General features: G+C 42.1%; 1 protein-coding gene across 1 annotated transcript in view; it reads right to left on the reverse strand.

Moving 5' to 3' along the window:
• LOC136857276 (uncharacterized) overlaps positions 1 to 27,465 on the reverse strand; it is a 300,734-nt gene that overhangs the window by 198,235 nt on the left and 75,034 nt on the right. Inside the window, exon 2 of the mRNA XM_067135803.2 lies at positions 7,214 to 7,286. Coding sequence (XP_066991904.2) covers positions 7,214 to 7,286 — 73 coding nt within the window. The remainder of the gene's footprint in view (positions 1 to 7,213; positions 7,287 to 27,465) is intronic.

Consider the following 27,465-nt stretch of genomic DNA (forward strand, 5'->3'; position numbering starts at 1 on the left):
GGTTAAGGAACTGGGTGTCCGCTCGTACCGGATAAAGGTGTCAGGAGTACACGCCTCCGGATTTTCGCGCTCGCTTGCAGTGTTTTGCCCATGTACTGGCCTGCCTCTATAAGGATGAACACAGCCTTGACAATTGGTGGTGGTGAGATGGGTGTCATAAGCTCCTGCGTTAAAAAAGCAGGGCACCAGATTTCTTGGGAGGGAAAAGCCTGGCGAGTACCTGCAGACACCCCTACATTCTGGATAGGCCACCACATGGGCAGCAATATCAAGTCATGGCGTCGTTGTCCGCTATTTCAATGAAAATAATGGTGAGATTATCGCTGTCAATGCTACCGTTTACCAGCATATCCTTATCCGCTTCCACACCGATGTACGAGCTCAGAGGTTTGGATTTTGAGCAACAAGTCTTCCAGCCAAACGGGCTACACCACACAAAAACTTTCCAAATAAGGTCGCCTCCAGGGTACCTGCCTTTCCTTATCCCCCCCCAGAAGCCCGGGACCTCACGACGCGTTTCCGTGGGGCATGTTAAAGGAACAAGGTTTTCATCCGGTACCACCTGACGACCTGAAGGCGAACACTGAGTCTGCGACATGCGAAATAACTCTATATCAATATACTAACATGCTTGCAGTAGGTATCCGGTACGTACTGGACAATGAAGGACGCTATGTGGAGCACGTAATTGTGCAAGGACCAGAGAATGTTTTCGATTACATTATTTTCTTTTAAATTTTCGTGTACTAAATTAACAGCTTGTGTCAACACAGTAAAGTTAAACTACAAGAAAACTATAACATATTTCTCACGACCAAGAATTACTTCATTTTCGGTCATTATACCTAGTTGTGTATACGCCAAACAGATGTTTGGTACAGTGGTAATGAAACTGGAAGACCTTTTCTTTTACAACTATTTGCTTTGAATAGTGAGTACCGTGATACGCCATACTACTCTGTTAGCTGTAGGTTAAGATACTTGCTATGGAACTGATGCTGCGATCAACACAGCCATCGAGACCTGGTTATAAGGCCTGCTGAAGACTAATTCAATTAATATTGAATTTTCGCGTCCAAACTGTCTACCAGAGAAGACTATCCCGCAATATAGATTGTGTACTTAAAATTATGATAGTTGCTTTAACGGGTAATAATAATAATAATAATAATAATAATAACAATAATAATAATAATAATAAATTTTACGTCCCTCCTACTACTTTCACGACTTTTGGAGATGCAGAGCTGCAGGAATTTAGTCCCGCAGTTACGTGCCAATAAATCTACCGACACGAGGGTGAAGTATTTGAGCACCTTCAAATACCAGCGGACTGAGCCATGATCGAACCTGCCAAGTTGTGGTCAGAAGGCCAGCGCCTCAAATGTCTGAGCCACTCAGCCCGGCTGACTGACTTATCTAAGCACCTTCAAATACCACCGGACGGAGCCGAGTCGAACATGCCAACGAGAGCACAGGACAGTCCTCTACTGTCTGAGCTACTCATAGCCCGGTCTACGGGGTTCAATTTGGAGATCATCGACCGACTCTCATATTACTACGGTTGCTCTGTAGGAACAAGAACAACGAAATGCAGTAAGAAACACCAAGCCCGAAGATCGTATGAAATATATAAAATTATGGATATGCCCCGATCCATCAATGATGTCAGTGTTTGTAGCGTACTGTCTTTTCTTGTATGAGCTAGAACACATTTGATTGATTGTCGACTGCTGATACTATCAACGTGACAGAAGTACGAGCTATACTTGTAACGCCATTCCTTATTCAACCGGTCGCTATGGTAAAAGAAAACTACCAGACTTGGGAGGAATGCAACGGGGAAACTACCTCACTCTCTATTAACTTCCTAGGCCCTTCAGTGACGCCCGGCCTTCCTATGCCAGCTTGGGGATGAAATATGAACCACCCTTCCGATTGGGAATACAGCCAACACTGAGAACGACAAAGTAAGTCAACTGATTTAAGTTTAAATGGGTAAATCCGCTGATAGATCTAATGTCAAAGGAATATTTTAAAATTAAATTAACTTCTTCACATGATATCAGTTTAGAATTGCATGACCACTGCCAGCAAGTATGCCTCAAACTTTGTGACTCACGACATACAACGCGGATGTTGTCCGTATTTCAAGTTTGCGAATCAGTCGAATGGCGCACTGATTCTTAGTTCAAATGATCTCGCTATATTGTAAAAGATATACTGATAATGAATATACATTATCACCTCGTTTTAATTTAGTTTTTCAACCCCATGATATCGGGATAATTACATTTCCGCGGCTGACGGAGTACGATGGGCAAGTTTCATGAAATATCGTCACGTACTTTCAATTCTATTCCTTCCATGTGGATAGATACCCTACATGATAAATCCCTAGGGTCTATTCAAGCTATCTTGCTGCGAGGAATATCGCCAGTGTTCCCTCAACCTAGAAATAAAAGGCCCTATTCTGAATACGGCTATATTATGCAGCAGTTGATGTTCCTTCATATCAGCGTATTCTCCTCCTAGGGAGAAATTCTTCTCTTAAAGCTAGGTTATAATGGCAAGTGAGTATCTGAACATAATTCAAGTTCCTAGTATGGAGAACTGTTACAGGGACAAGAAATTGTTTCAAGGCAATTAGACATCAACCTAACACTGAATGGATTACGCCATCCAAGCTCGTGAAACAGATTTTAATGCTTTCTCTTAAAGCTTTAGATTGAAGGAGCAAATTAGATGGTGAAGCTGATTCATGACAGAGTCTTGGAGACTATCTGAATCCTTGGTTGAATAATCAGACGGTCCCGGGTTTTATTCCCATCCGGCCCGTTCAGTAATTCCCACGGGAGTTTGACTTAATACACACAACACACTACAATGCCGACCACTACAGCAACAGCAGTAATAGCACACATCCCACTTCATAAATTTGACGTCAGAAACCAGTCGTAAAAATGAGTCAGGTTCACACGAGTGACAGATCACCCTTCCAGCCCCACCAAGGGGTGGAAAAAGCGGTACAAGAAAAAGAGTATTCTAGTGCCTAACCATCGCCCCTGAGTAACTTTTCATAATCTAAGTTACTTTAGGGCTGAAGTAGTCTGCATAATTGCAATGTGTGTGCCTGAATTAAGAAAATGACACTTAAAAGCCTAATGTTGAGATTTGAACCTCTTGTATATTTGGAAAAGAAAATGCGAGGTCTAATGAGTTAAATTTGGTCGACTTATATAAAATAGACAAGCAAAATGAGATCTTTATCACACAAACAGAGCAATACGGGTATATTGTTACGAATAAAACTCCATATTACTCTAATTTATTTCAGGATGACCTAATAAATACACACACACACATTCAAAATACAAACAATTCTAACCAGTTATTAATGGCCACACTAATTACCAGTCTATTTACAAATCTCTCTACCTTATGGCGCGGCAAGGGTCCAGCCCGTTCCTTTACCTGGGACACTAATTCTTACTTTCACTTCTATATAGATGGATTAGCCATCATAAAATGGTTCCAGGTGGAACATTAGAAACATGCTGTAGGCCTACTACCCATCGCCGACTATTAATTGAATGATTTTAAAACTATAGGCAAGCACGCCGTTGCATATCCCAGTCCGTATATAAACGTAAACAAATTGTCCGTCTCTTCTTTCTTTGAAGTTTGTTTTCTTAAATCCTGCACCCGTCTCGTCGCAAGGTGGCGTTCGTTCCCTTGTCTCTCCGATGCAGAGGAATAATCATAAGTTGTACACTGTCTGTGAATGAAATCGTGAGTTCTCGTCCTGGATAATTACAAATTGGTTAAATTGTGACAATGTACATTAAATCATTATGTATCATTATTTGACACCGTTCATACACTCATGCCCATTAGTTAAGGTATCTTCGAGATCCACGAGAAAACATTACGTCATGGCGATAAATGTGCGGCGTAAACCGTGACTAGACAACACCGAAACAAGCCAGCTGCCTCTATGGATCAGTGGTAGAGTGTCGGCCTCCGGATCCCAAGATAGCGGGTTCAAACCCGGCAGAGGTAGTCGGATTTTTGAAGGGCGGGAAAAAGTCCATTCGACATTCCATGTCGTACGATGTCGGCATGTAAAAGATCTCTGGTGACACATTTGTTGTTTACCCGAGAAAATTAATTAAATCTCAGCCATAGACTCCCAAGAAAGTTCCGGTGTACTCGGTCTGCCAAGCCATAGACGCCCAAGAAAGTTCCGGTGTACTCGGTCTGCCATCTAGTGAGCCTAGAGTAAAACGGGACGTCGAAATTGACGAGCAGACAGCCAGATGGCGTCAAATTGAAATGTCTGCACACGGTAGCTGAGGCAATACGATTATTATTATTATTATTATTATTATTATTATTATTATTATTACCGAAACAAGCTCAGTCACGATCGAGTTGGCCGTGGCTCAGTACGAGACCGGTTAATGTGCCTGTGGACAAAGGTCTTGCGTCCAGCAGCTCTGACTGCGTGTAGCGAGCGTTTAGCACCTAGTACTCGAGTCGAACGTAAGCAGGATGGCACGGCGAATACATATGGATTATTTGCGTGGCCGGATCATCCGCACATTAGAAGCCGGCCACAGCCAGCCCGAGGGAGTTGAATGTCGCCCACAGTGCCATTTCGCGACTATGGATAAGATTCCAGGAAGGAGAATACGTTCGGCAGCAGTACGGGCAAGGTCAAAAACGTGCTACAATCCAATGTCAGGATCGTTATCTTGCCATGAGTGCTCGAAGAATCCCAACCAGTACAGCACCTGCACCGGCTAGAGACCTCGCAGCAGCCTCTGGGTCGTACCTCTGCCTTCGAAAGGTTGTGCGACCCTCCAGATGCATTACCCTAACACAAAGGCATCCCGTGGCTCGTCGAATGTGGTGTCTTGCCCAACAAGATTTGACCCAGGAACAGTGTGGTAGTGTCATGTTCACCTATGAGTCGCGGTTTAGCCTCGAGAGTGATACTCGCCGTCTGTTCATATGGCGCGCTACGGTACACGTTACAACCCTAATGATATATAAGTGCCGTGTTCTCGTCTGGGGAGGCACGAGTTAGGATCACGTACGCTACTGCATGTGTTTCCTACGGGTACTCTGACGGGTGCAGTCTGCAGGGATGAAATCAAGCAACAGTACGTGCGACTTTTTCGTGGTGGATGATAATGCCCGCCCTCAGAGGGCTGGCCTGGTGGACGAGTACCTGTAACATGAGGATATCAAGGGTCTGGAATGGATAGCTCGATACCCCCATTTAAATCCAACTAAACATGTATGGAATGCTCCAAGTCGAAGGATTGCTGCCCAAACAACAGTACCACGGACCACTGTTGTCGCTTGTCCAACAATGGGATGAGTTACCGCAAATAATGCTGGACGGCCAGATCGGCAGTATGAGGAGATGTTCTGCACGGTGTTTTGCCATGCGAAGTCATCACACCCCGAACTGCCGTTTTGTATGCCACCGGCGGAGGGACACGACACACGGTCAGTGCCACCCACTGCCTATGTCCAGTTTTCCTGCATACCTTGTCTCAGTATCACTGTGTCACGAGTCACATTTGCCAAGTCACCTTGCCGTGTACATATTATCGCCGTGTCTTATGTTTTCCCGTGAATCACGAATATCCCTTAACTTATGGGCATGAGTGTAATATGTTCAGAACTGTGATATCAGTTTGCTTTCATTTTATATTATTGACTGAACCTTAATAAGTACTTTACTATGTGCTATATAACGCAAACATTAATCAAGACTATTTTTAACCACGCTGAAGTGGGAGGGAATATTTTGACTACGCTAATTAACTCTTGATGTTACAAATGGTACGAGTTAGACTATCGGTTACACCTAACAGTCCATACTTGGGGCTATCTTAACACTGTATGCCCAGACCGAGTTGGACTACCGAATTAACGCCCCGAAAGTAACGAGACAGGCTACGCCCAGTTAGTGGTAGAAGACGTTGATCAGATACTAGTAGCAACTCAGTGTGGACTCTGATCATCAGAGACTGTCGACCCCGCGATTTTGGATCTAAAAAAACCACAAAAAACAATTCCAATGACAACCACCATTACCGCTAGTTAACTCGTTACCATGGCGACCTCATAATATTTCTATGTCAACGATGCTTGCAGTAGATGGACTTCGAAATAAATGATTTCTTGAAAAACTCCAGTATTTTAATCTTTATTCTACACTGATAATGTTAATAACTATTTTTAGGACTAATACTTCTGGAGATCTGGGGTTTATGAAAAGTAATATTTCCATCATTATTCCTTGCATAGCAACATTCCCACGTGGGCGCCGGCGGTAGAATAACATCCATGGTATTTCCTGCGTGTCGTAAGAGACGACAAAAAGTGACCCCAGGGGTTCTCAACTTGGGAACGTGGGTTGGTGACCACGGGGCCCTTGGCTTAGTCCTGGTATTGCTTTCACTTGTGCTAGGCTCCTCAATTTAATCTGTCTTATCCGACCTTCGTCAACTCTTGTTCTTTTCCGACCCGACGGTACTAGGCATCGAGTCCTAGGGAGTCTTTCACTGGCCGATACCTTCATTTTCTGAAGTGTTGGATCATTTCCATTTTCTCTTTCCGATTAGTGTTATTGTAGTTGTACTTCCTCTTAAAACAATAATCACCACCACCACCACCACCACCACCACCACCACCTGCATAGTAAAAACGCATGAAACATTCAAAACAAAGGGAATTCAATTCTGCAGAATTTGTATTATATGAAGTTTTTCGACAGAACTGATATTAGCGAAGATATATGACATTTCTTCTTGGCTCCCTTAATACTAACCAAGTAATACACAGCCTACTACTCTTTAAATACAGCGTTTCGAGAAATTCCCTGAAGCCATTCTCCGTGATGTGGTAAACAAACAAACAAAACAAGACAAAAATTGAAAAGAAACCTACTTTCGACTTCTCTATACCCAATCTGCGATTTACGAAAAGCGAACTATGAAGCAAAAATTTGCTGTTTACAGACAAAATTATAATTTTAGAAACAAACATTTTAAGTGTTTTTTTTTAGTTATATCTAAAAGTGATTATCAAGTGATGTTTCATATTTGATCCCAGCGTTCCAAATAATATTGAGAACTACTTTATCTACGGAGAGTACACAACATCATGCACGTAATGAATAAGTAGTACTTACATATTCCTTTACATTTTTCGTCCGGACGGCCTTGTATGATGCATAGGCCGGGTAGAGGGTGCCGAAGACCAGTCTGTAAAGAGGATACAAAATAAGGTAAGTCATAGCAGTAGGACACAGGGCACTGATTAAAGCTGTAAGGAGTCCGCAGTTTGTAATAGTGACCGGCAAGGAGGCTGGTGTCACCCAGTCTAGAAACCAAGGAACGATGCCTGAGGCCATGGCTATTCGATACTGGTGGAACTTCGTGCTTCAGTGATACACGCACGCCTTCTTCAAACATTGGTCAAATACCTGCAGCAACACAACTTCAGCGAAAAAGAGTAGATGCTTCGTAAAAGAAAGGGTTTCCCTTACAAGGAAAGTGTTCTCTGTATGGCCTCATCAAATGCAACATCACTTCACTAAATTTATAATGGACCACCGAGTAAATAAAAACTAAAATAAAATAACAGATACACGATAACGAAGAAACACACGAACACAACATTAAAATTATCTTCTTCACGTAAGGAGAGAATCCACACACTAACGGAAGATCAGCACTGCTAGGTCATTTCTCACGGATTTCAACGTTTGTCCCACAGCTGTGACAATAAGGACAAGCCATTGTATCGCTGATGACCTGTCCGGCGACCACGATCAAGCTCCACAATCTGGCGATCGTAGGCGTGTCATTGTACCCCACGAACACTCCAGCCAATTAGACGTCATTGCACACAGAATATTAATGGCCGCACACAACTATAGAGGATGGAGTCTCATTCTCCCTCATTATGGACAATCACAGCTTACATTTTTATCTCAAAATGAATTAATATTTACTTGACTGAACCTTTTCTTCAGGACGTTAAGATGTGTAAACGATGTATATGCTTCAGCAATGCCGATGCCCCGCTTTGGGCAAACACACGCATTCTGAGCATCTCTGCCTTCAAATATATACTACCACGATACCATCATTATAAAATATGGTAATGCGGATGTCTACTTTCACTTTCTGAGACATTATAGCGAGCTATTTCAAAAGTAGCACTACTGCAAACGGAGTTTAAAGAATATGAATTTCGTAATTAACGAAAAAAGCATACAGAGGTGATTCATTCACGACTGTAATAAAATTAAACAACAAACTTATCAACAGTATTCAACAAGCTGACGACGCCGATTACAGCAGGCAGCGACAGGCACGAACACAAGATCGATCGCTATACCAGCAAGAGGTACCTGCAATGTAAAACGATATGGTGATGCAGTACAATGGCACACAACCAATTCATTAGAAAAGCTAGAAAATAAAATGCTCTTCTATACGCCCTCTACACATAGAGAACAGAATAACAATAAGGCAAAATGTCCACGCCTGTAGCCTACGCTACGCAGTCCCACAAACACAAAGCACGTCATCAGAGTACTGTAATCAGTTCAATTTGGAGAAGCTTATCCCGTCAGGATATGATGAGTACGACTATTCACATCACAATAAAAACACTAGGCTGGAAGTGACGTTTCGGAGAAACTGACTAGCAAGTAGATGGCAGCGTGCCCTCAGTTTATCTCAAGTCCCTCGCTTAATTTTAGCTCCCAACAAGCATGTGCTCTGCCAACATGCGCTCTCTGGGTCAAAGCATTAACAAAGGAAACACTGCACTAAAACGACAGTTCTATGCACGGCACCACGCCAAGTACAAGTTTATATTGTGGACATGAGTACATAATTACACATGAAAAATCTATAATGCATACATTTTGTCAAAGAACCCATCTTCGTACGGGCTATGTAGGTACTTGGAGGAGTGGAACGTAATGGCGTCCACTATTTGTAAGCATGGCACTAGGAGGGATAAAGTTGCCTGCTCTATGTCCGGCCACCATCGCACCCCCTTTCCCTCAAATTAACCTGGGACTATTTAAAAAAAAAATGTAGAATGAGAACCTCAAGACCACGTGCCTTTTCAGAAGAAGAAATTTCGCTGCCTAGTTGTTTCCACCGCTTCCTGACGGGGAACCCACGTCCTTCAGAGTGAACAGGGCACGCCTTTACAACCTCAGCCCGCCAGTCCTTAGATCAGTGCCTTCCAAACTACTTCCCATGCGACACCTCACTCCTCAAATGAAGGTATCGCTCTTCGTAAGATGAAGAAACGCACACAAATGTCCAGTACAATTTAAATTTTATATCAGGCTAAAGAAAAATATACATGCAACTCTAAGAGGACGATAAAAAGCACGCATCTTCACCCTTCGATATAATGTTTAGTGGCTCACATAGTGCTTGGCAAGTCTTTCAAATTTCTTTTATATTTTGAGGAATATACTAGCATGTCTTCAACCAGCATTTGTGTAAAATGTCATTTTCATGGTTTTGATGTCCATCTCCGTAGTGAAGTTCAGCGCTTTCAGCTGCCGTCCTCGGAGGCCCTGGTTTGACTCTCAGTAATACCAGAAATGTAAGAATGGCAAGAGCGCTCTTATGTGGTTAAAAATGTACGCGCAGCTCACTTCCAGCGAGGTTGTGCCTGAAAAGTGCTGTACCACACCGGGACGAGAAGATGAATATACACATTTTACTGTTTTGATACTGGTCATCATAGAAAATCCTGTGATGTGGTCGACAACTGCAACAAAACTACAATATCCCATTTAGTTAGATGCGGAAATTCATCTTGAAATGAAATTCAGAATTGCCCAAATCGTCTCCTTGGTGTTTTAATTTCAAGTTCCTATAATTTTTAAGTTCTGATAATTATTGCTGTTCTACCAAGGAAAGTCGAACTCCCGATGAAACAAATTGATTTCTTACCTAGTCGTAAGCATTTGTGTTCAGATCTGGAAAGTAACACGCTTCTCTCTGAATAATATTCATTCTTCAAATCACTGTGAATGTGTTTTGGAACATTCCAATGATACTCTCTTTCACCTTCAGACTTCAAATTGCTAACGTGTGACCAGCCATTTCCGTTCTTCATTTCAGAAGTATCGTCCATCACGAGGTCATAGAGTAAAATAATTTTAAAAACTCGACACATACAAATACATATCAGCCACTCAGCGACACCTCATAAACCTTCAAGCGACCAGTTTCGAAAGTACTGCCGTAGATGCATAGATTATGTTTTAAAAATGATGCCCCATGAACTCAAGACATGAGATAACTGCACTGTGACCACGAGGCTCCAGGCAAATCTGATCAATGAGAACAAAACGTACGTATAGACTCACAAAGGGTAATACTGTAACAGGCTCTAAACTGCTCACTACGAAATAGTGTTTTTTTTTTTTTTAACCGATCGACCCTTCGACGATACACTACCAACCACCACAGAAACATGTAATAGTATATCCCTGCATATAGACTCTAAAGAACTGAGAAATGGGCTAGGAGCCAGGAAGACATGAAGTACACAAAACCATCCACTGGCAGAACGATTTGATTCGCGATGATGTCGACTGTTGAGTACCTGACGTTATTAATCCGCTCGGACGAGTGGCATTCGGAAAGTTGTGTGTTACGAATAATACATAGCAACATCGATATATTAAACCAACAAAAATTGAAAATATACCGCCTAATGTACATATTTCGTGGCCTAGTTGACAGTCGAGAACGTACTGTTTGTAAACAACCACATGTGTTGCGTTTGCAAATACAATCCAGTTTACTCGTGTCAGAAACACACTTAATACATCCAGTTAAAATAAAATTAAACTATTTACAAAAAATAACAAACAATGGAAATTGACCAAATTTACTGTTCATCTAGGTGGTGTTTTACCAAAACTGAGCCACACCTACGGCACCGTCATCAGCAAGCATTAAATCTTGCTCTGAGAATGAAAATGGGCAGAGACGACATTGGGACACTCGAAATCTTTAGTATCTCGTGGCCAGAAATATTCATTTCAGGCAAGAAATCAGTACAGCCCTCAGAACCACCCAGTACCTGCTTACACACTCGCATTGGTCACATCCATTAGACGCGTTAACACATGCACACATCTGAAGAGTGAGGAAGGTGGAGAAAACGAAGTATGAGGCTATCTAGCATGAACGAAACACACGCGCCGACACGTTCCACTGGCTCGACAATGAAGGGAGAGGGAAATGAAGGGAGTAACCACACGGCTCCTTCAAGGCAACAGGCGTAATGTGTATGTCAATTCATTGAGGGTCAAATTCTCCAGTTTCTTTGTAATTCTTGCGTGCAAAGTCTGACTGAAATGTTAGCGGTCTCGACTACGACTTGATTATCAAATGGCATCGTGCTCAACCACTGTAAGAAAGAATGACAGTTATATTCGTCAATATAGGCCCTATTAAATAATAATAATAATAATAATAATAATAATAATAATAATAATAATAATAATAGTTTTATCCTCAAAACCCAAAGTAAAAATAACCTGGCATTAAATAATTATGATTATCAGAGTCGCATGGGCGTTTGGAAAACCGTTCCTATGAAGTTATTGTAAGCGCTGATCAAACAATGAAATGCCCTATATTGGGATGGGATTACATCGTGCACACTCCATAGCAATTAAATTACAGTTAATTGTTTTCCTTGATTAGGAAAAGCTAGTATAGTCAGAATGTTTAACCATGGAAACGTCTTAATCAGTTCACGAAAACATTGAGTTGGGAGTAGCCTCTGAAAGCGCAACGTCGCAAGCCACACCTCCTGGAAGACGAACACATGTGATGTTGCCTTGGTTACTTCTCCTTCCCCCTCAGGGGTGGCCAATATCTATGCCCAAATGTTACCCGTTTCCATTTCCACCCGGAATTCTTGTGTACGCGATTGTACATACTGTTTTTCCTCCGCAGTAGCATTTGCTGTCCTCTGATGTAAAGCCCCATAACTTAGGGGAGGACTTAGCCCTGCCGACACCAGTTCTTAATCGGTTAAGGGACCTCCAAACACTCCAGTCTTCAGTGTAGCCAGCCGGAAGATGTTCACGCGGCTCCATCCAGTCTCGATGCTTAGATTTCCACAAGGAAAGTCCTGCCTTAGTTGATGACCAAACAGTGGGTGAGCTTCAATGTTCTCAACCTTCATTCGTTCTTGATCAGCAGCGCCTTCTCGAAGAATACTTGGAGGTGCAACGCCAGCAAGACAGTATAGCTTCTCAACAGGGGTAGGTTTTAGGCATCCTGTGATTAACCTACAAGCTTCATTCAGGGCAGGTCCACAGTCTTGGCGTAGGATGATCTATACCACACAGGGGATGCGTATTCTACAGGAGAGTAACACCGAGCCAGTGCAGGGGTTCTAAGAACTTGTGGCTTTGTACCTCTCAGCTTCCTCAGGAAGTTGTGTTGAAAGAATGTTCCAAGAGGATTCCATTCCAGGAGACATGTAATTTCCTTGATGCCTCTCTGTTTTTGAGGTGGAAAGCACAAAGCTGAGATTTTGACGGATTCGGCTTTAGGTGGTTAGCCTTGTAATGCGCGCCTAATCACTTCAGAGCGCTGTCAAGAGCGAGTTCTACCTCTTCAAAAGTTGCACTCTGGCAGGCTAGTGCAAGGTCGTCCGCAGAGATGAAGCTTCTTGTTTTGTTAGGGAGTGGTTGGTCATTGGTATAGATATTAAGTAGCAATGGAGCCAGTACACTTCCTTGGGGCAATCCATTTTCCTGTGATCTCCATCTGTTTCTTTGTCCTTGAAAGTCAACAACAAAAACTGCAGTTCTGCAATAAGGTTGGCATCAATCTGGTAAGTTTTGAAACTTTCGTGAGTGTAAAGATCTTCTGAAGCAGTATACGGCGGTTCACCATCATATGCAGCACTGACGTCAATGAAAGCTACCCCTGTGATTTGTCGATTTTCAAAACCATCCTCAATTGCTGCATGAGGTTGAGAACTTGTGCTACAGCATTCTTGCCTGGTCTTAAGCCTGCCTGTTGTGGAATGAGTGGAATGATACTCAACAGACTCATTCAGACTATCATCCTTTCGAAAATCTTATATAAGTGGCACAGGAGAGATACTGGTCTGTATTTCCTAGGGTCTCTGCTGTTCTTTCCAGGCTTTAAAACAACAAGTAAACGTGCTTTGCTCCACAATTTTGGGATCTTGGACATCTGTAGGCAGTTATTGTAAAACTGTAGCAACCATACTTTCATGTACCCAGTTAATATTATTCAATTTCAATTTAATTCAATTTCACCGTCACCCTATGTATCAGTGGATGGTTTTGTTTACAAAGTATCTTCCAGGAAGACCAGAGTTGCTACTCGTAAGTTATCAGCTCGTCTTGGTCAGTTGACAGCTGTATGCATGACTCATCCCTCTAAACCTACGCCATATCCACCACTTTCAACGTTAAAAACCCGCATTAAATAATATAGGAATGTATGGTTTTCACTTTGGGAATGTATACGCGCATGCAAACTTTTAACGAAATCAGAGTGTAACACCTCAAAGACTTCCCTTGTGACTAACGTTCATATAGTCAAAACTAAGTAAGAGACTCAGACGGACGGACAGGTCAATGAAAGGAAAAAAAAATTGTTCTTCCCAGATCACAAGATAAAATGCACTGTACAAACTGTGTCTTACCAGGAATGGGTCCGGACTAAAGGGTCAATTTGACTTTAATATACATCGAATCAACCAATTTAAGAGCAGGTCTTATTGTATAGAACAGAATGTATTGGGAATTTAGAGGTGGGCAACCATTCCCACAGCACTGATCGGAAAGAAAAACAGGAAGACGTTCAACCCTTCGAAGAATGAGGATAAGGCAAAAGAAACGGAAGGTCCACGAAGGATGTAAGAATGACTCTATAAACCCACAAAACTTACACTTTGGGGTCGGAAGAGAAACGTGGACCAAGGGAAGCCGGATAGGAAAGTTGAAAGTTAGGAGGCTAGCGCAAGCGGAAGCAATGCAAAATCATCTAGGAACCCTGAGGTCGCTATCACAATCCCAAATAGAGGGCCCCAGAGGGTTCCTCTTTCAGTCGCCACTTACAACAGGAAAGGGATGTCTTCTAATTGGCCAGTCCACAGAGTGGAGGAATTTACATTAACACTACTACTATGGGGAAGATAAACATATATCGAAAACTAATATCTTGCTATACAGTACGATAACAAACTATAGGCAATAACAGGCAATCAATAAAACTTGTTGGCTGTATGTCCGCTGCATTGTATAACAATGAAACAGCAACGGTCACACAGAAGGCTGCTAGTTCTAGTCTGGCAAAGGAAGACAGACAACAAGATGCAGTCTTGTCTTGACATGGTGGTCAGAGTTGATTTAGGAGTAAATGCAACGGGGTATCAAACCTTCGTAATAATAATAATAATAATAATAATAATAATAATAATAATAATAATAATAATAATAATAATAATAATCGCAGGAGAATCAGGAAGACTTCCGACTCCTCGAAAAATGAAGGTGTCGGTTAAACAAACGGAAGGGCTATTAAATTGTGAAAATGAAAGACTCCTTGGGCTTCGCAAAACTAAGGCTATGGGGGTCGTACACGAAAAAGAAAAAGAGTCAACTAATGTTGGACGGATAGAAAGGGGAAAGGAGCAACTATAAGGGAGTAGGAGAAATGCCAGACTCACCTGGGCATCCAAGATCACCACTCCGCGCTCGCAAGACGCAAACTTCTGGGGAAATTGTGTAACCAGAACAATATTTTAACAAAAGAAATGTTATTTCCTAATGTAAGGTGTATTAATGTACAGCTCACAGTTCCGCGAAAGAATAAGGCACACAATTCAGACCACTCGAAGAAAATAAGGCGGAAAAGGCCATAACTGACGGGAAAATGAAAGATTGCCAAGATCACACAAACATTAACATGTGGCGCCTTAAAGGAACAAGAGTTTGTCAAGGGCGACTGAGTAGAAGAACGATCAGTGATTCTGTGACAATTAAGAGGAAGCTCAATGGTCCCACAGTCGTCACCTATGTAGCAAATAATAGCTATTAGCCTATGACTGAAATTGAACATACAATTGTTTTTGTGCAAGAGAGACGAAGCTTCGTAGCGAGTGTTTACGACCGGATGCCCTTCCTGACATCAACTTCCTCGGAAGAGTTAATGAGACGAAATGAATTACGTCATATATGATAGTAGGAAGGGAGAGGGTTAAACTCGATGCCGACACGTAGACTACTCCTGTCAAATAGCACCAAGGGATCTGCTTAAGGCTTAACGTCTCCATCCGACGAGCAAATCACCATCAATCAACAGCGTCATATGCCCTCATTGCATATTAATTGCTGAGAGGTTTGGAAATGAAATCAGGTTTCTGGCAACCAATCTAGTGATTACAAATTGTATACCACCACCTCTCCTACCCTGCCAGTTAACACTCTGATGGTGAATTTTTTCGACCAACGGGACTCGAACCGGCTAATCACGGTGTAAGTATATCAAATCTTGTAAATCATAAGAATAACCGGGGAGAAAAATCCTTAATTTCTTAAAAGGAAGTCAGTCGTTTCCAGACTAAATAAGGCTCACTCCGTATGTAAAGGTTATCGTCATTTCAATATGGCCAATGTACTACCAAATAAATTCCTGTGCGCAGTTATACATTCAAGGCGAATGACAGCGAAGGTGGTTCTGGTTGTTGTTGTTGTTGTTGTTGTAGTGCCTTCTCCATTAATGAAGGCTGATCACAATCCACAGCGAAGTCTCCATGATGTTCGACTGTCCTCATCAGTATACTCCTTTAAGAAAATAAATGTGCTCACTTCAATGATATACATTACACTGCTATGACTGCTATGTTAGGTGACGCATACGTGTAACATCAGCTCCGTAGCTAACAGTGATTAACAGGTGAATATGAACAGTGGTGATTAGAGAAACTTGTGCACTTGGGTGCAGCAACGTGTGTGAAAAACTTGAACCTTGGGGGTATCTTCAATTACGTATATTTTGAACTTATGACAGTGGTAAATATTAACATGGTGTATGAAAGCAAGAATCAAGCACGCAGCGCTGCAGACATAGACCGTGCGGTGAAGAGTGCCTTAGATGAAGTCGAACTTTCTGGAAAAAGTGGTGCAAGCAATAGCGAAAACATTACGAAAATGGTATTAAAGGAGCCTAAAAAGTAATTTTTTTTAGTACCGGCATGTTAGGTGATCTGAAGAAGAAATTAGAAAATAACGACTCAAAAATCTTAAAAATGAGAAGATTTGAGTGTGAAGTGTGACGATTTGGAACAGTATCGTAGGAAAAATAATGTCCGGATCTTTAATGTACTCGAAGGTGTAAATAAAAACTGTGAAGAGTTAGATCTGAATGTCTGTGGGTGCTGAAATCATTGTGAATGACAGAGATCGCTGCCACAGTGCAGAGCTAAAATCCCCAGAAAAAACGCGGCCAAAAACTTCGCTGATAATCTTCAAACTTTTTTTAACCAAGTTGACTACGTTTATCACTGAAATCATTCACCCTCTGACAATTGTAACTGTGTCTGCACTCCAATGCCGCACCCGCGGAATAACACGCCGGACGTTTGCGGCCAATGCTGTATATTTAAGCCCGGACTGTGTCGGCCGAGGTGCGAGAGGTACCTGCCTCCGGAGAAGTGCGAGTCATCACTCTAGTCGACGAAAAGATTACGTATACTCTAAGTTTGGAGGTTGTCTATGAAATTATCAAGAGTCTTACACAAAATAACACCACCATTATCCTTGTTTCATTTCACATCAGATCATGTAGGTTTGGAATTTGTAAATTACATTTTAGTAATTCTTATCGCGGATCGAACGCAAAAATAGCCTGTTTTTAAACGTGTTTCAGCCAGGCGTCAACTTTAAGACATTATTTCTCAAAAACCCGTTACGTTTTCTTGATGATGATGCGTGTTGTTTAAAGGGGCCTAACATCTAGGTCATCGGCCCCTAATGGTACGAAATGAGACGAAATAGTATGACAATTTAAAAATCCATAATCCTCCACTGACCAGAATTCGAAAACGTGAGGATGAAGAATGAATGGATATGAAGTTAAAACAATCAGTGGATACGACCCGCAATGCCCCACATTCCCAGAATCTTAGCGTTAAACTATAGTATTACTGACCAAGCGACAGCTTCTAAAGTACAATACTGACTCGATGATGCTTTTAGTCGAAACGGGTCCGAAATTCACGTCATCGGCCCGTCATAATGGTACTTATCGCTAGGAAAATAGAACCATGCTATGTCATGTTGCGGTACTAATCAAAGGTAGCACAAACTCGCGGCATTCCACACAGTATGGTACTATGCACAGGTAATGAAATTCGCACATGTAACACAGACCTATGGTGTTTCGTACACTGCAGCGCTATTTACAGGCAACGCAAACCTATGGCGTTCCTCACATAAGTGTACTAAACACAGGGACCGGTACTATCCCGTGGTGTTCCTCACAGAGTGGGTACTAAGCATAGGCAAGGCAGAACCATGGTGTCGCTAATCCCATGATGTTGCTCATATAGGGGTACGAATCACAAGTGCTGTAAAAGCCGCCAACGCACTCTATTGCTACGAATCACAAATCTATTATGTACCTAACATAGTGGTACTACGCGCAAGTACAGCGACCCATGGTGTTCCCCGCGTGGTGGTATTAATTACAAGTAGTATCATGGGTCTAATTTTATCATCCCTTGGTCGCCCCTTTTAGTCGCCTCTTACGACAGGCAGGGGATATCGTGGGTGTATTCTTCGTCTGCAACCCTACCCACAGGGGCTCAAGTTTTTTTTAAACATAAAATTACGCAATTTACAAACAGAATATAAAAAATCTCGATGTATAGTGTGTTAAAAGTTGGATTCCATCAGATAACGTGTGGGTCGTTTCTTCGCTCTCATTGCAGTCCCTTGGCATGCCAAGTTCTTGTACTTTCCTCCAGAGACATTGCTTCATGCGAAAAAAAATCAGCCACTTAACTCTGCTGACGAAAATACTTCTCGTACGGCTGATATCGTAGCTACTTCGAAGTAAATATATTGAATTTGTTCGGATTCCATTGAGGAACCGCTTCCAAGACAAGGTGAAAGAAATGAATTAAAGTTTCTTTCTTAGACAGGAACGTAAAGACGACTGGATAAACATTGCTTTCATCACTCCGGCCTCCAAGGTCTGCGTGAATAGTGTATATCTGGGCGAACTGTTTGGTACAATTCTTGCATATACCATTCATTAAAAAAAAAAAAACTACGTACAATGCCAAGATTTCCTCTCTACCTTTGTTTTACGGCACTAAAAATGATCGTTCTCCCATGCCGTCGTCAAGCTAAAAGAAACGGGCTGCCATTATTCATCCTTAACGCCTCTTCATTTAAGAATTATCTGAATACTCGTTTATGGCTCTACTGGAAATTCGCGTGTATGATTTCGTTGCGGAAACATTGCTTTTTTTAAAGTACATTGAGCTGGTATATCAGCGACAAAGTCGTAGCTTCTGTTATGCAGAGAACCCAACTCCTGCATAGAAATCTAAGATAGTGGAGTCGCTTCTTCTCTTGCTCTCTTCTTTGTCTCTTGAATTCGCTTCTTCACTCTGAAGGCCACATCTTCAGGTGGTCCATACTGATGATCGACGGTGTGAAGTATTTCTTCGCCTCTTGTCCTCAGCCGTCCTGTACATTTGTTCTCCTCCACATACATACGCGCGCGCGACGGTGCCATGTTGACTTTCCTTATACTTTCTGTACATACAACCACTGTAGTGTACACAGCGATTTGCCTTATTAGTAACTCAGAGATGACATTTTTCAAGAAAGGCAATTCGTAATGCAGCCTTTCGTACACGGGTGAGGGAGGGGGTGGCTGGCGCGGCGGCCGTAGATTTTTTTTTTTTTTTTTTTTTTTTGAGATCTTACTAACTTTCATATTATCATTGAAAAATCAATGAACACCATACAAAATGCTCTTGTCAGATTATGGACTAAGGTGATGATGAACAGCTCACTTCCCATCCACCAGGATGCAGAAGAAAACGCCGTTGCGAGACAAATCCCGGAAACCTGCCTGGAAGACGGTCAGGGAACTAACTGACATACCTTTTAGACCTGACGAAGCATGGAAGCAAGAATGGGCCAGATTACACCTACATGGTCTAATCAACATTGATGACCCAACAGCAAAATCTCCTGGGTTCAACCTCCCACGCACCATCTGGACTAGATTAAACAGGATACGCTGCGGTGTTGGAAGAACTGCTTCTGCACTACACCAATGGAGGTGGTTTGAGTCTCCTTCCTGCAACTGTGGTGCTGAAGTGCAAACCATTAGCCACATCGTGAAAGAATGTCCTCGCCGAGCATTCATTGGGCCTATGGAGGAGCTGCATCAAGTAACCCCTACGGCACTCACTTGGCTGGAAGGACTTGACATCAGCTTGTGATGAAATCTCAGCACCTGCAGTTGTGTGTGTTTACCTCCTAGTTAGTCTGTAAATACTCTATATCCATGTATTTAAATATGTTTATATTTTCTAATAACATTTATATGTAAAATACATTTGAAACGATTGTCAAATGAAGCATCATACATTAAATAATAATAATAACCATGCAATTCAACCAGATATTCAAAGACTGGCATATAAGAGTGTAGATTCTTACGTGCTAAAGTAACAGGTGATCTGCAGTACATATCTGAGTGGAGGTTGAAGGATCATTTCTTTTGTTGAGTACTGTAGTTGCTCCCTTAGCGGCTTGTATTTGCTATTTGGCAAACGTACGCTGGTGACATGCTTTTCCTTTTAATATCATGTGCATTCTCTGCACTAACAGAGCACTTAACAGTTGTTCATATTAGAACGAAACTCAGTCTTGTTCTTCCTCACAATGCGCAACTGAAAAATCGCGGCTACACACACTACAAAACACGTGTGAATGAGATGTTGAGGAACGCAGTAAACAGGGCCATTCTTTCAAGTATTCCTCCCTAAATTTTTGAACTATGTTTGGTTTATTACTTAGCGTCGCTAATCACGGTAACGTCACCACACGTATTTTCCTGCACAAGAAATCACTTCATTATTTCAAACCTTCCGCATTTTGTAACACACGATTAGCATATATCCTAGAAGAGCAATATATGTAAATTTGGCAACCAAAATCGCAATAAACACTTCTTCAACTGTCACGCACACAGTATCCACAATGAAAAGGAGTTTGTCACCACTTTGCCGCCAAAAGAACTCGCATACTTTCATAGAAGTCGGGTCATGTGACGAACAAAGACAACTCCGCAATATATTCCACTTCACAGGTGCCTATTTTTCCGGAACTGGAAGCACACACTGCGTTCGGTACATGAAAACTCGAAGTATTCTTAAACATGAGACTGAGAAATCTAAAAAAAAAAAAATCTGAGAATTCAAGCTCTAATGGGATTCCTTGTGTATCTTTTTGAACACTTCATACACTTAGATTTAAAAATCAACAAAAAATCGTAATTTGTGTTGTGTAATTCGTAAAGGCGTAACTGTGATGGGTAATTCGTAATTATTACGATTGAATCGTAATAGTTGGCATCTCTGGTAACTGTAAACTCCATTACACCACAGAGCAGTAAAAACTTACAGCAAGAAGATTCGACATAAAACGGTGTTTGTGGATGAAGGTCTTCGATGACGATGATAAAGTGCTAGGATTGGGGAGATAACGCCTATGGCCTTAAGGTCATAGGCCCATAATTTACCTGGTGTGAGAAAGGGGAAACTGCGGACAAGCATCCTAAAGCTGCGTTTACACTAGCGAAACTCCCTCGCGAAAGTCGCTCGGGTGAAACTTACTCGCTTCGAGTGAAATTTCGCACTACCCAAAACAGAGCGCAATACAGAACGAAAAATAGCGCGAGTGGGGCGAGCCGCCTTCGACAAGCCTGAACGCTTCTGTTCTTGTTTTGCAGCCAACATGGAAACTTGTTTTGTCCCTCCAACCTCTGCAGCCGCGTTTTCCATCATACCAATGTCATTTTTGATCAAGAAAGGAAAGAAGAAAAATCGGCGCCCCCGACGATGGTGGGGCAAACAATTATTCCTTGGAAGAAGCCAATATGGAAACAGCCTTGTGATAGAAATAGTACAGGAACCTATTGATGATACAATTAAGAACTTCGTCCGAATGAGTACCCAAGATTTTGAACAACTTGTTTCACTGATCAGTCAAAAAGTTGAAAAACAAGACAACATTCAGAGAAGCAGTAACAGTGAGAGAAAGGTTGGCTGTCACACTGAGTTTCTTAGCAACTGGTGATTCGTACACAAGTTTGCAGCATTTATTTAAAATATCGAAGTGCACGATATCAAAAATCGTCCCAGAAGTTTGTGATGCGTTGATTGAAACATATCAGGATTATGTGAAGGTAAGGATAATAATTAATCGCATTTAAAACAGTAAATCGACTCGGTATTATATATGTATTTAAAAAGTGAATAATGAATGCTAATAATTAAAAATCACACAATATTAACTCAATTTAGAAATACATTTCGTATCCAAACCGCACTCATTAAAAAACATCGTTTGATATATTTGTTATTTGTTGTGGATCAACACAAAAAGTGGGTGAAAATGTAAAATAAAGATAAAATAATGGAAGAAAAAATAAATCACAAACCAAGTAAAATTAGTCACAAGCGCAATAGCCCATCTAGATATGACGAATCCAAATGTTCAGGGCTTGTGCCTTCTGAATGTGGTGTTGTCTCTCCACTAGTGGAAGTTCTTCACAATGACCCAAGAATGCTTCAAAATAGGTACCGGTAGGTCCAATAGTAATAGCTTACCTGTTCCAGGGACTCTGCTCTTATTTTCTTTCGATCTTTCACTTCGATATGATCCCAGTAGTGCTTTCATCTTCGCTTAACTAATTTCCTTATATGCATCTTCTCTTTTATTGCGATTGAAATAGTTTATGTTTTTGGATTCCACATAAAATCTCTATTTTGGTAGAGCTCGATGGGCTGCAAGCACTGTTCTTGATTCATCCCTCGCGCAACTACGGGGACCACGTTTACACTGAGGGAAATTCGATGAGCGAAACCCTTTGATGCGCGGACAAAAACCGACTGACCTCCGGCTCGCAGCGAGGGCCCTCACTGCGCAATTACTCATGGGTGAGGGAGCGTCTACACTAGGCGCAATTCCCTCGCGAAATTATTTCGCGAAGAAATTGCGCTTAGTGTAAACCAAGCCTAAGAGCTGCCGACGGTGGGACTGGCACCCACCATCTCCCGAATTATGCAGGCTACGAACGACTTATTGCAGTATGTGGCTACTGGGCCGAGAAAAGGTGGTTTAATAGATCTGATTAAGTCCAATGTGAATTCATCATTTCGAAATAAGACCTGTATACTCGAGAACATTGGATACCGAATAATATGAACTCAATGACTCTTGTTTAGTAATCCTTCTTGTTATCAATATCGTACCGAAGGCCACAGTTGTATGGAAAAGTTTGCGAGATAGTTTAGTTGAAGACATCAGCCCACAATTGGAAGAGAGACCAGAGATGACCGACCAGAAGCGTTGACTTGTATTAGCATCCCACGGCAGTAATCAATGTCCAATGTCGTGTTCAGACCAGTTCTAGCATCTCATCATGTGCACGTACATAATATTAATATAACTTGGCATAAAACGAGTCTTCACAAACAAGTATATATAAATTAGTGCATAGATGAATTGGGATGAAGTAAATGTTTGGTGCAAATGAAACAGAGCGACCTTGCACTGCAAACAATTAGAACTGTTATGCTTTCCCTACAGGGAAATAGTGACACCCAATCGAGTAACACCAAGGGGTCTGACGGACGAATCATTACCAACGTCAAATAACCTCACTATTGATGAGCACTGCAAAGAGGTTTGAAACTGAAACCAGGCAGTTGGCACGAAATCTAGGGATCAGGAATTTTATACCACCACACACTTCCTACTCTGCCGATCAACATTCTGATGCAGATTTTTTCTGCACCAAATGGACTGGACCAACTTACTGTTGGTCAGACCATAGAGACATGACGCTTTAACGATCATGGCACCAGACCGGTTAAAATTACTTACTGTCTTCGTCAATAACAATAATAAAACCATGAAATTAAACTAGCGAAGATACTGCTTTAAACACTACAAGTAACAAACAGGGTCATAAAGAAGAAGTATTCAGCTCAGACGAAATTATCACATCAATTCAATATTTCACAAAGTATGAAAAGTATTCAGAAATATCAGAAAGCAAGAAAATCCACACTGTAGAGTTTTATCTGGAACATCACTTTTGTGCCACCAAGGATACGGCGTTCTAGAGCATAGCCGAGCTGGCCGAAGTCTGATTTATCAACTGAGTTACCAATAGCAACTCGGTAAACAGTTCATACTGATACATATTCGCAAAATACATATGAAAGAAGAAAGCCAGGAGGGCTTTATCCTGAAAGGTTGCTTACGAATGTACAGTACAGTAATCTTGCTTTATTCTCCCAATCAACAACAGATACCCGAGAGTCCGACTCATTGGCTGAATGGTCAGCGTTGAGGCCTACGGTTCAGAGGGTCCCGGGTTCGATTCCAGGCCGGGTCGGGGATTTTAATCGAGTCTGATTAATTCTCCTGGCCCGGGGAATGGGTGTTCCTCTTGTTACTCAGACAACACACTACACTATCAACCACCACAAAAACACGCAATAGTACAGTAATTACATCCCTCCATATAGGATTGGCATCAGGTCGTAAAACATGAAAATCCACATGTGCGACACAGTTCGCCAACGACATTGAGTAATCGCACTTTAAAATCCTCAAATTCCGAAGATCTCACCCGGGATCCGTCCGGCTCCATGGCTAAATGGTTAGCGTGCTAGCATTTGGTCCAGAGGGTCCCGGGTTCGATTCCCGGCCCGGTCGGGGATTTCACCCTTCATTGCTTACTTCCGATGGCTCGGTGTGTGTCGTTTTCATCATTAGAGTTCATCAAAGATAGGTCTGATTCGCTGGCTGAATGGTCAGCGTACTGGCCTTCGGTTTAGAGGGTCCCGAGTTCGATTCCCAGACGGGTCGGGGATTTTAACCTTCATTGGTTAATTCCAGTGGCCCGGGGGCTGGGTGTTTGTGCTGTCCCCAACATCCCTGCAACTCACACACCACATACAACACTATGCTTCACCACAATAACACGCAGTTACCTACCCGTGGCAGATGCCGCTCACCCTCATCGGAGGGTCTGCCTTACAAGGGCTGCACTCGGCTAGAAATAGGCACACGAAATTATCAAAGATAGGACCCCATCCTCACAGACGCGCAGTTCGCCTATACAGAGTGAACTCGAAAGACCTCCACCAGGCCCCTTCGGAGGCCACAAGCCATTATTTATTATGCGGGATCCAAGCAGCAAATTTGGGAACAAAAAAATGAATAACTCACTACGCCACTGAATTTAACTGGGGGGCGGGCTCACGCTTAAGATGATAAGACAGGTGAACAATGAACAATCAATTTCACTTCGATATCCTTCGGCGGCTGCCACAATTGACCTGCGCCGGTAATTAAAGTTATTTTTTTAAAAAAAGTAACACGCAGACATTGATGCAAACAAATAATTATGTGACAGATTAAATATATATTCTAAACGAAGTGCTAACGAGAGAGAATTCACACAGGAGTACATTCTCGTAACAAGAGAAAAACCTACATTCACAATAAGGAAATTGTTCCAAACACAAATACACGGACATGCAAAGCAGTGCACGGCTGGATACAGCAGCTACAACAGTCTGTCACAGGAAATTCCAGCCAGGATCCCAACTCGAAGATAAACTTATTTTTAATCCACGATTCACTCTCCGAACACAACATACATTCCGAAACCCGAGTTCCGTATACTGCAGATGGGGATCGTTCGTTCATCTCGAGCAAGGCTTTAGGAAATCCGCTTGAGTGGATAAATAATTTCGTGTGGCTACTATTAGCTTGATGTAGCCATTGCGAGACAGTCTACGAGTATAGGGCACTGAGTGTTAATGTGGTGGAGTACTGTACGCGGTGTGCAAATTGAAGAAATTTTGGATACCTCAAAACCAGAGCAAAATTTACTGTACACTATTAAAATCGCCCTATCTGTCCGAAAACTGGACCCGGGACCCCGAAGTGGTGGTGTTTATTGTTCTTAATAAGTCCAACTTGGCAACCATTCTCTATACAACAATCAGAGAGGCATGAAGTATGTTCTTTACGCCCCCCTACCCCAATACTTCCACGAAAAAAATCGCAACAAAATCCCTGCATAGGGAACTCCCTTAAATTTTGTAACTCAGCAATGGATAATCATAGGGAGGCGCAGTAGGTGCCAAATGTTTTTGTTTTGGAAGAACAACTCGTTAATGCAATAACAAGTCCAAAACCGTTTTGACAATTCTATTGACGTTTGAGGTTTAAAATGAACACGTATACAAAAACAGGTAAGCCGTCAATATGTCTAAAAAATTTGTGTCTTTCATTTAATTGGTGGGGCCGATGACCTACATGTTAGGCCCCTATAAACAACAAGCATCATCATTAAACTGGTCTTCGTTCGGCACTATCTCTGGTCAAGGCTCTGGTACGTTTATCTTCGACATGATCTTCGGTATCGCAATTGCCTTCAATATAGTCTTCATCCTCGGAATTCGGAATATTCCGATTGAAGTAGGACTCTCCCACACATTCGCTGCACATAGTGGTGAATGTCAGCCAACTTCGCCTGCACTCTATTTTCGGGAGCAGTCTCCTCTGCACCCACAACGTACAAGATGCAGCAGATTGTTTGGCGACAAGAGTAAAGAGGATATGACAGGCTTGCACTGTGCCTGTTATACGGTTCAACCTCATTTTTAAGCTGAAAACAAGTTACTCTTCCACGCCTAGACTTTGTTATATCATCGCCGTCTGCGATGGTTATATACTCACCCACTATTCAGGCGGGCGGCAGCTGAAGTCTGAGGAAGGCTCGCAACATTCATGACGTAGTTTGGAGTTTTTTTTTTTTTTTTTTTTTTTTTTTTTAATACCAACAGTCTGGACATATTTCTTGCATCTGGTTTTGTCAAGTCCTTCTGAGAGTCTATCTCCGTACAAGTGAACGATGATTTGTTCTCCTCCAATGCTGCGACATGTTTAGGTTGTTGAATATTCCACAACTTTCTGCACTTCACGGTAATTTTGTAGTTTGTTGAAGCTTGAAGTTGGACCTCTTCTGTACAAAGCAAAGGTTGTATCGCACCCCGTAAAAGCCTGTTGAAGTATGTGTTTCGTCATTTTACTAATGCCTTCGTTTAATAATAATAATAATAATAATAATAATAATAATAATAATAATAATAATAGCTTTACGTCCCAGTAACAACTTTTACGGCTTTTGGAAGCGCCGAGGTGCTTGAATTCAGCCTCGCAGGGGTTCTTTTATGTGTCAGTAAAACTACCGATATGAGGCTGACGTATTTGAGCATCTTCAAATGCCACGGGACTGAGCTAGGATCGAACCTGCCAAGTTGGGATCAAAAAGTCAGTGCCTCAACCGACTGAGCCACTCAACCAGGCCCGTTTAATTCTCTGTTGCAGAAAACTTTTCAAGAGGTGGTAACATTTCCGAAACTAACATGTACACGGCACCATGGGGTTGCGTCAAGGAAGCAATGAGTGCAAGTAGATCTGAGTCCGCAGCAACAACAGCTGATCGTCCTGATCCCGGTTCTATTTACGCTGTGTCAACAACCAAAACATTAAATTATGTTTATTCTCAACGTTCCACAAGAACGACATTCGATGAAGTTCCATCAGCCCCTGCGGCTGATTTCCCTACAGCTCGTCGCATATGCACTTCATCTTTCGTACTTGGTTCCCCATCAGTCGAATAATACGATGACATTTGCCCCATAATTTCGGTTGAGGTAATTCACTTAGGCAGTACACACATCACTATACGTTGCTGGATGGGGCCAATGTACTCTGTCCACCGTCGAGAACACAGCTTGAGTTTTCATGCAATTTACTGCTAACCATGCACATCTTGCTCATAACTTAATAATTGTTATCGCGCGAAGACCAACGTCGTTGAATGCAGACAGAGGCTAGGGTGCTAATTAGTATCGTAGACAGTCTTCGAGGTCGTCCACACTTCTTACAACATACGCGATGTGATGGAACAGTTGGTTATGGTTGACAACTACAGGATCCTTATCAATTGTTATAGTTTCTCTCTCACAGCGGCCAGTGTGAACACTTGC

The sequence above is a fragment of the Anabrus simplex genome, chromosome 1 (assembly GCF_040414725.1).
Source record: "Anabrus simplex isolate iqAnaSimp1 chromosome 1, ASM4041472v1, whole genome shotgun sequence".
Lineage (NCBI taxonomy): Eukaryota > Metazoa > Arthropoda > Insecta > Orthoptera > Tettigoniidae > Anabrus > Anabrus simplex.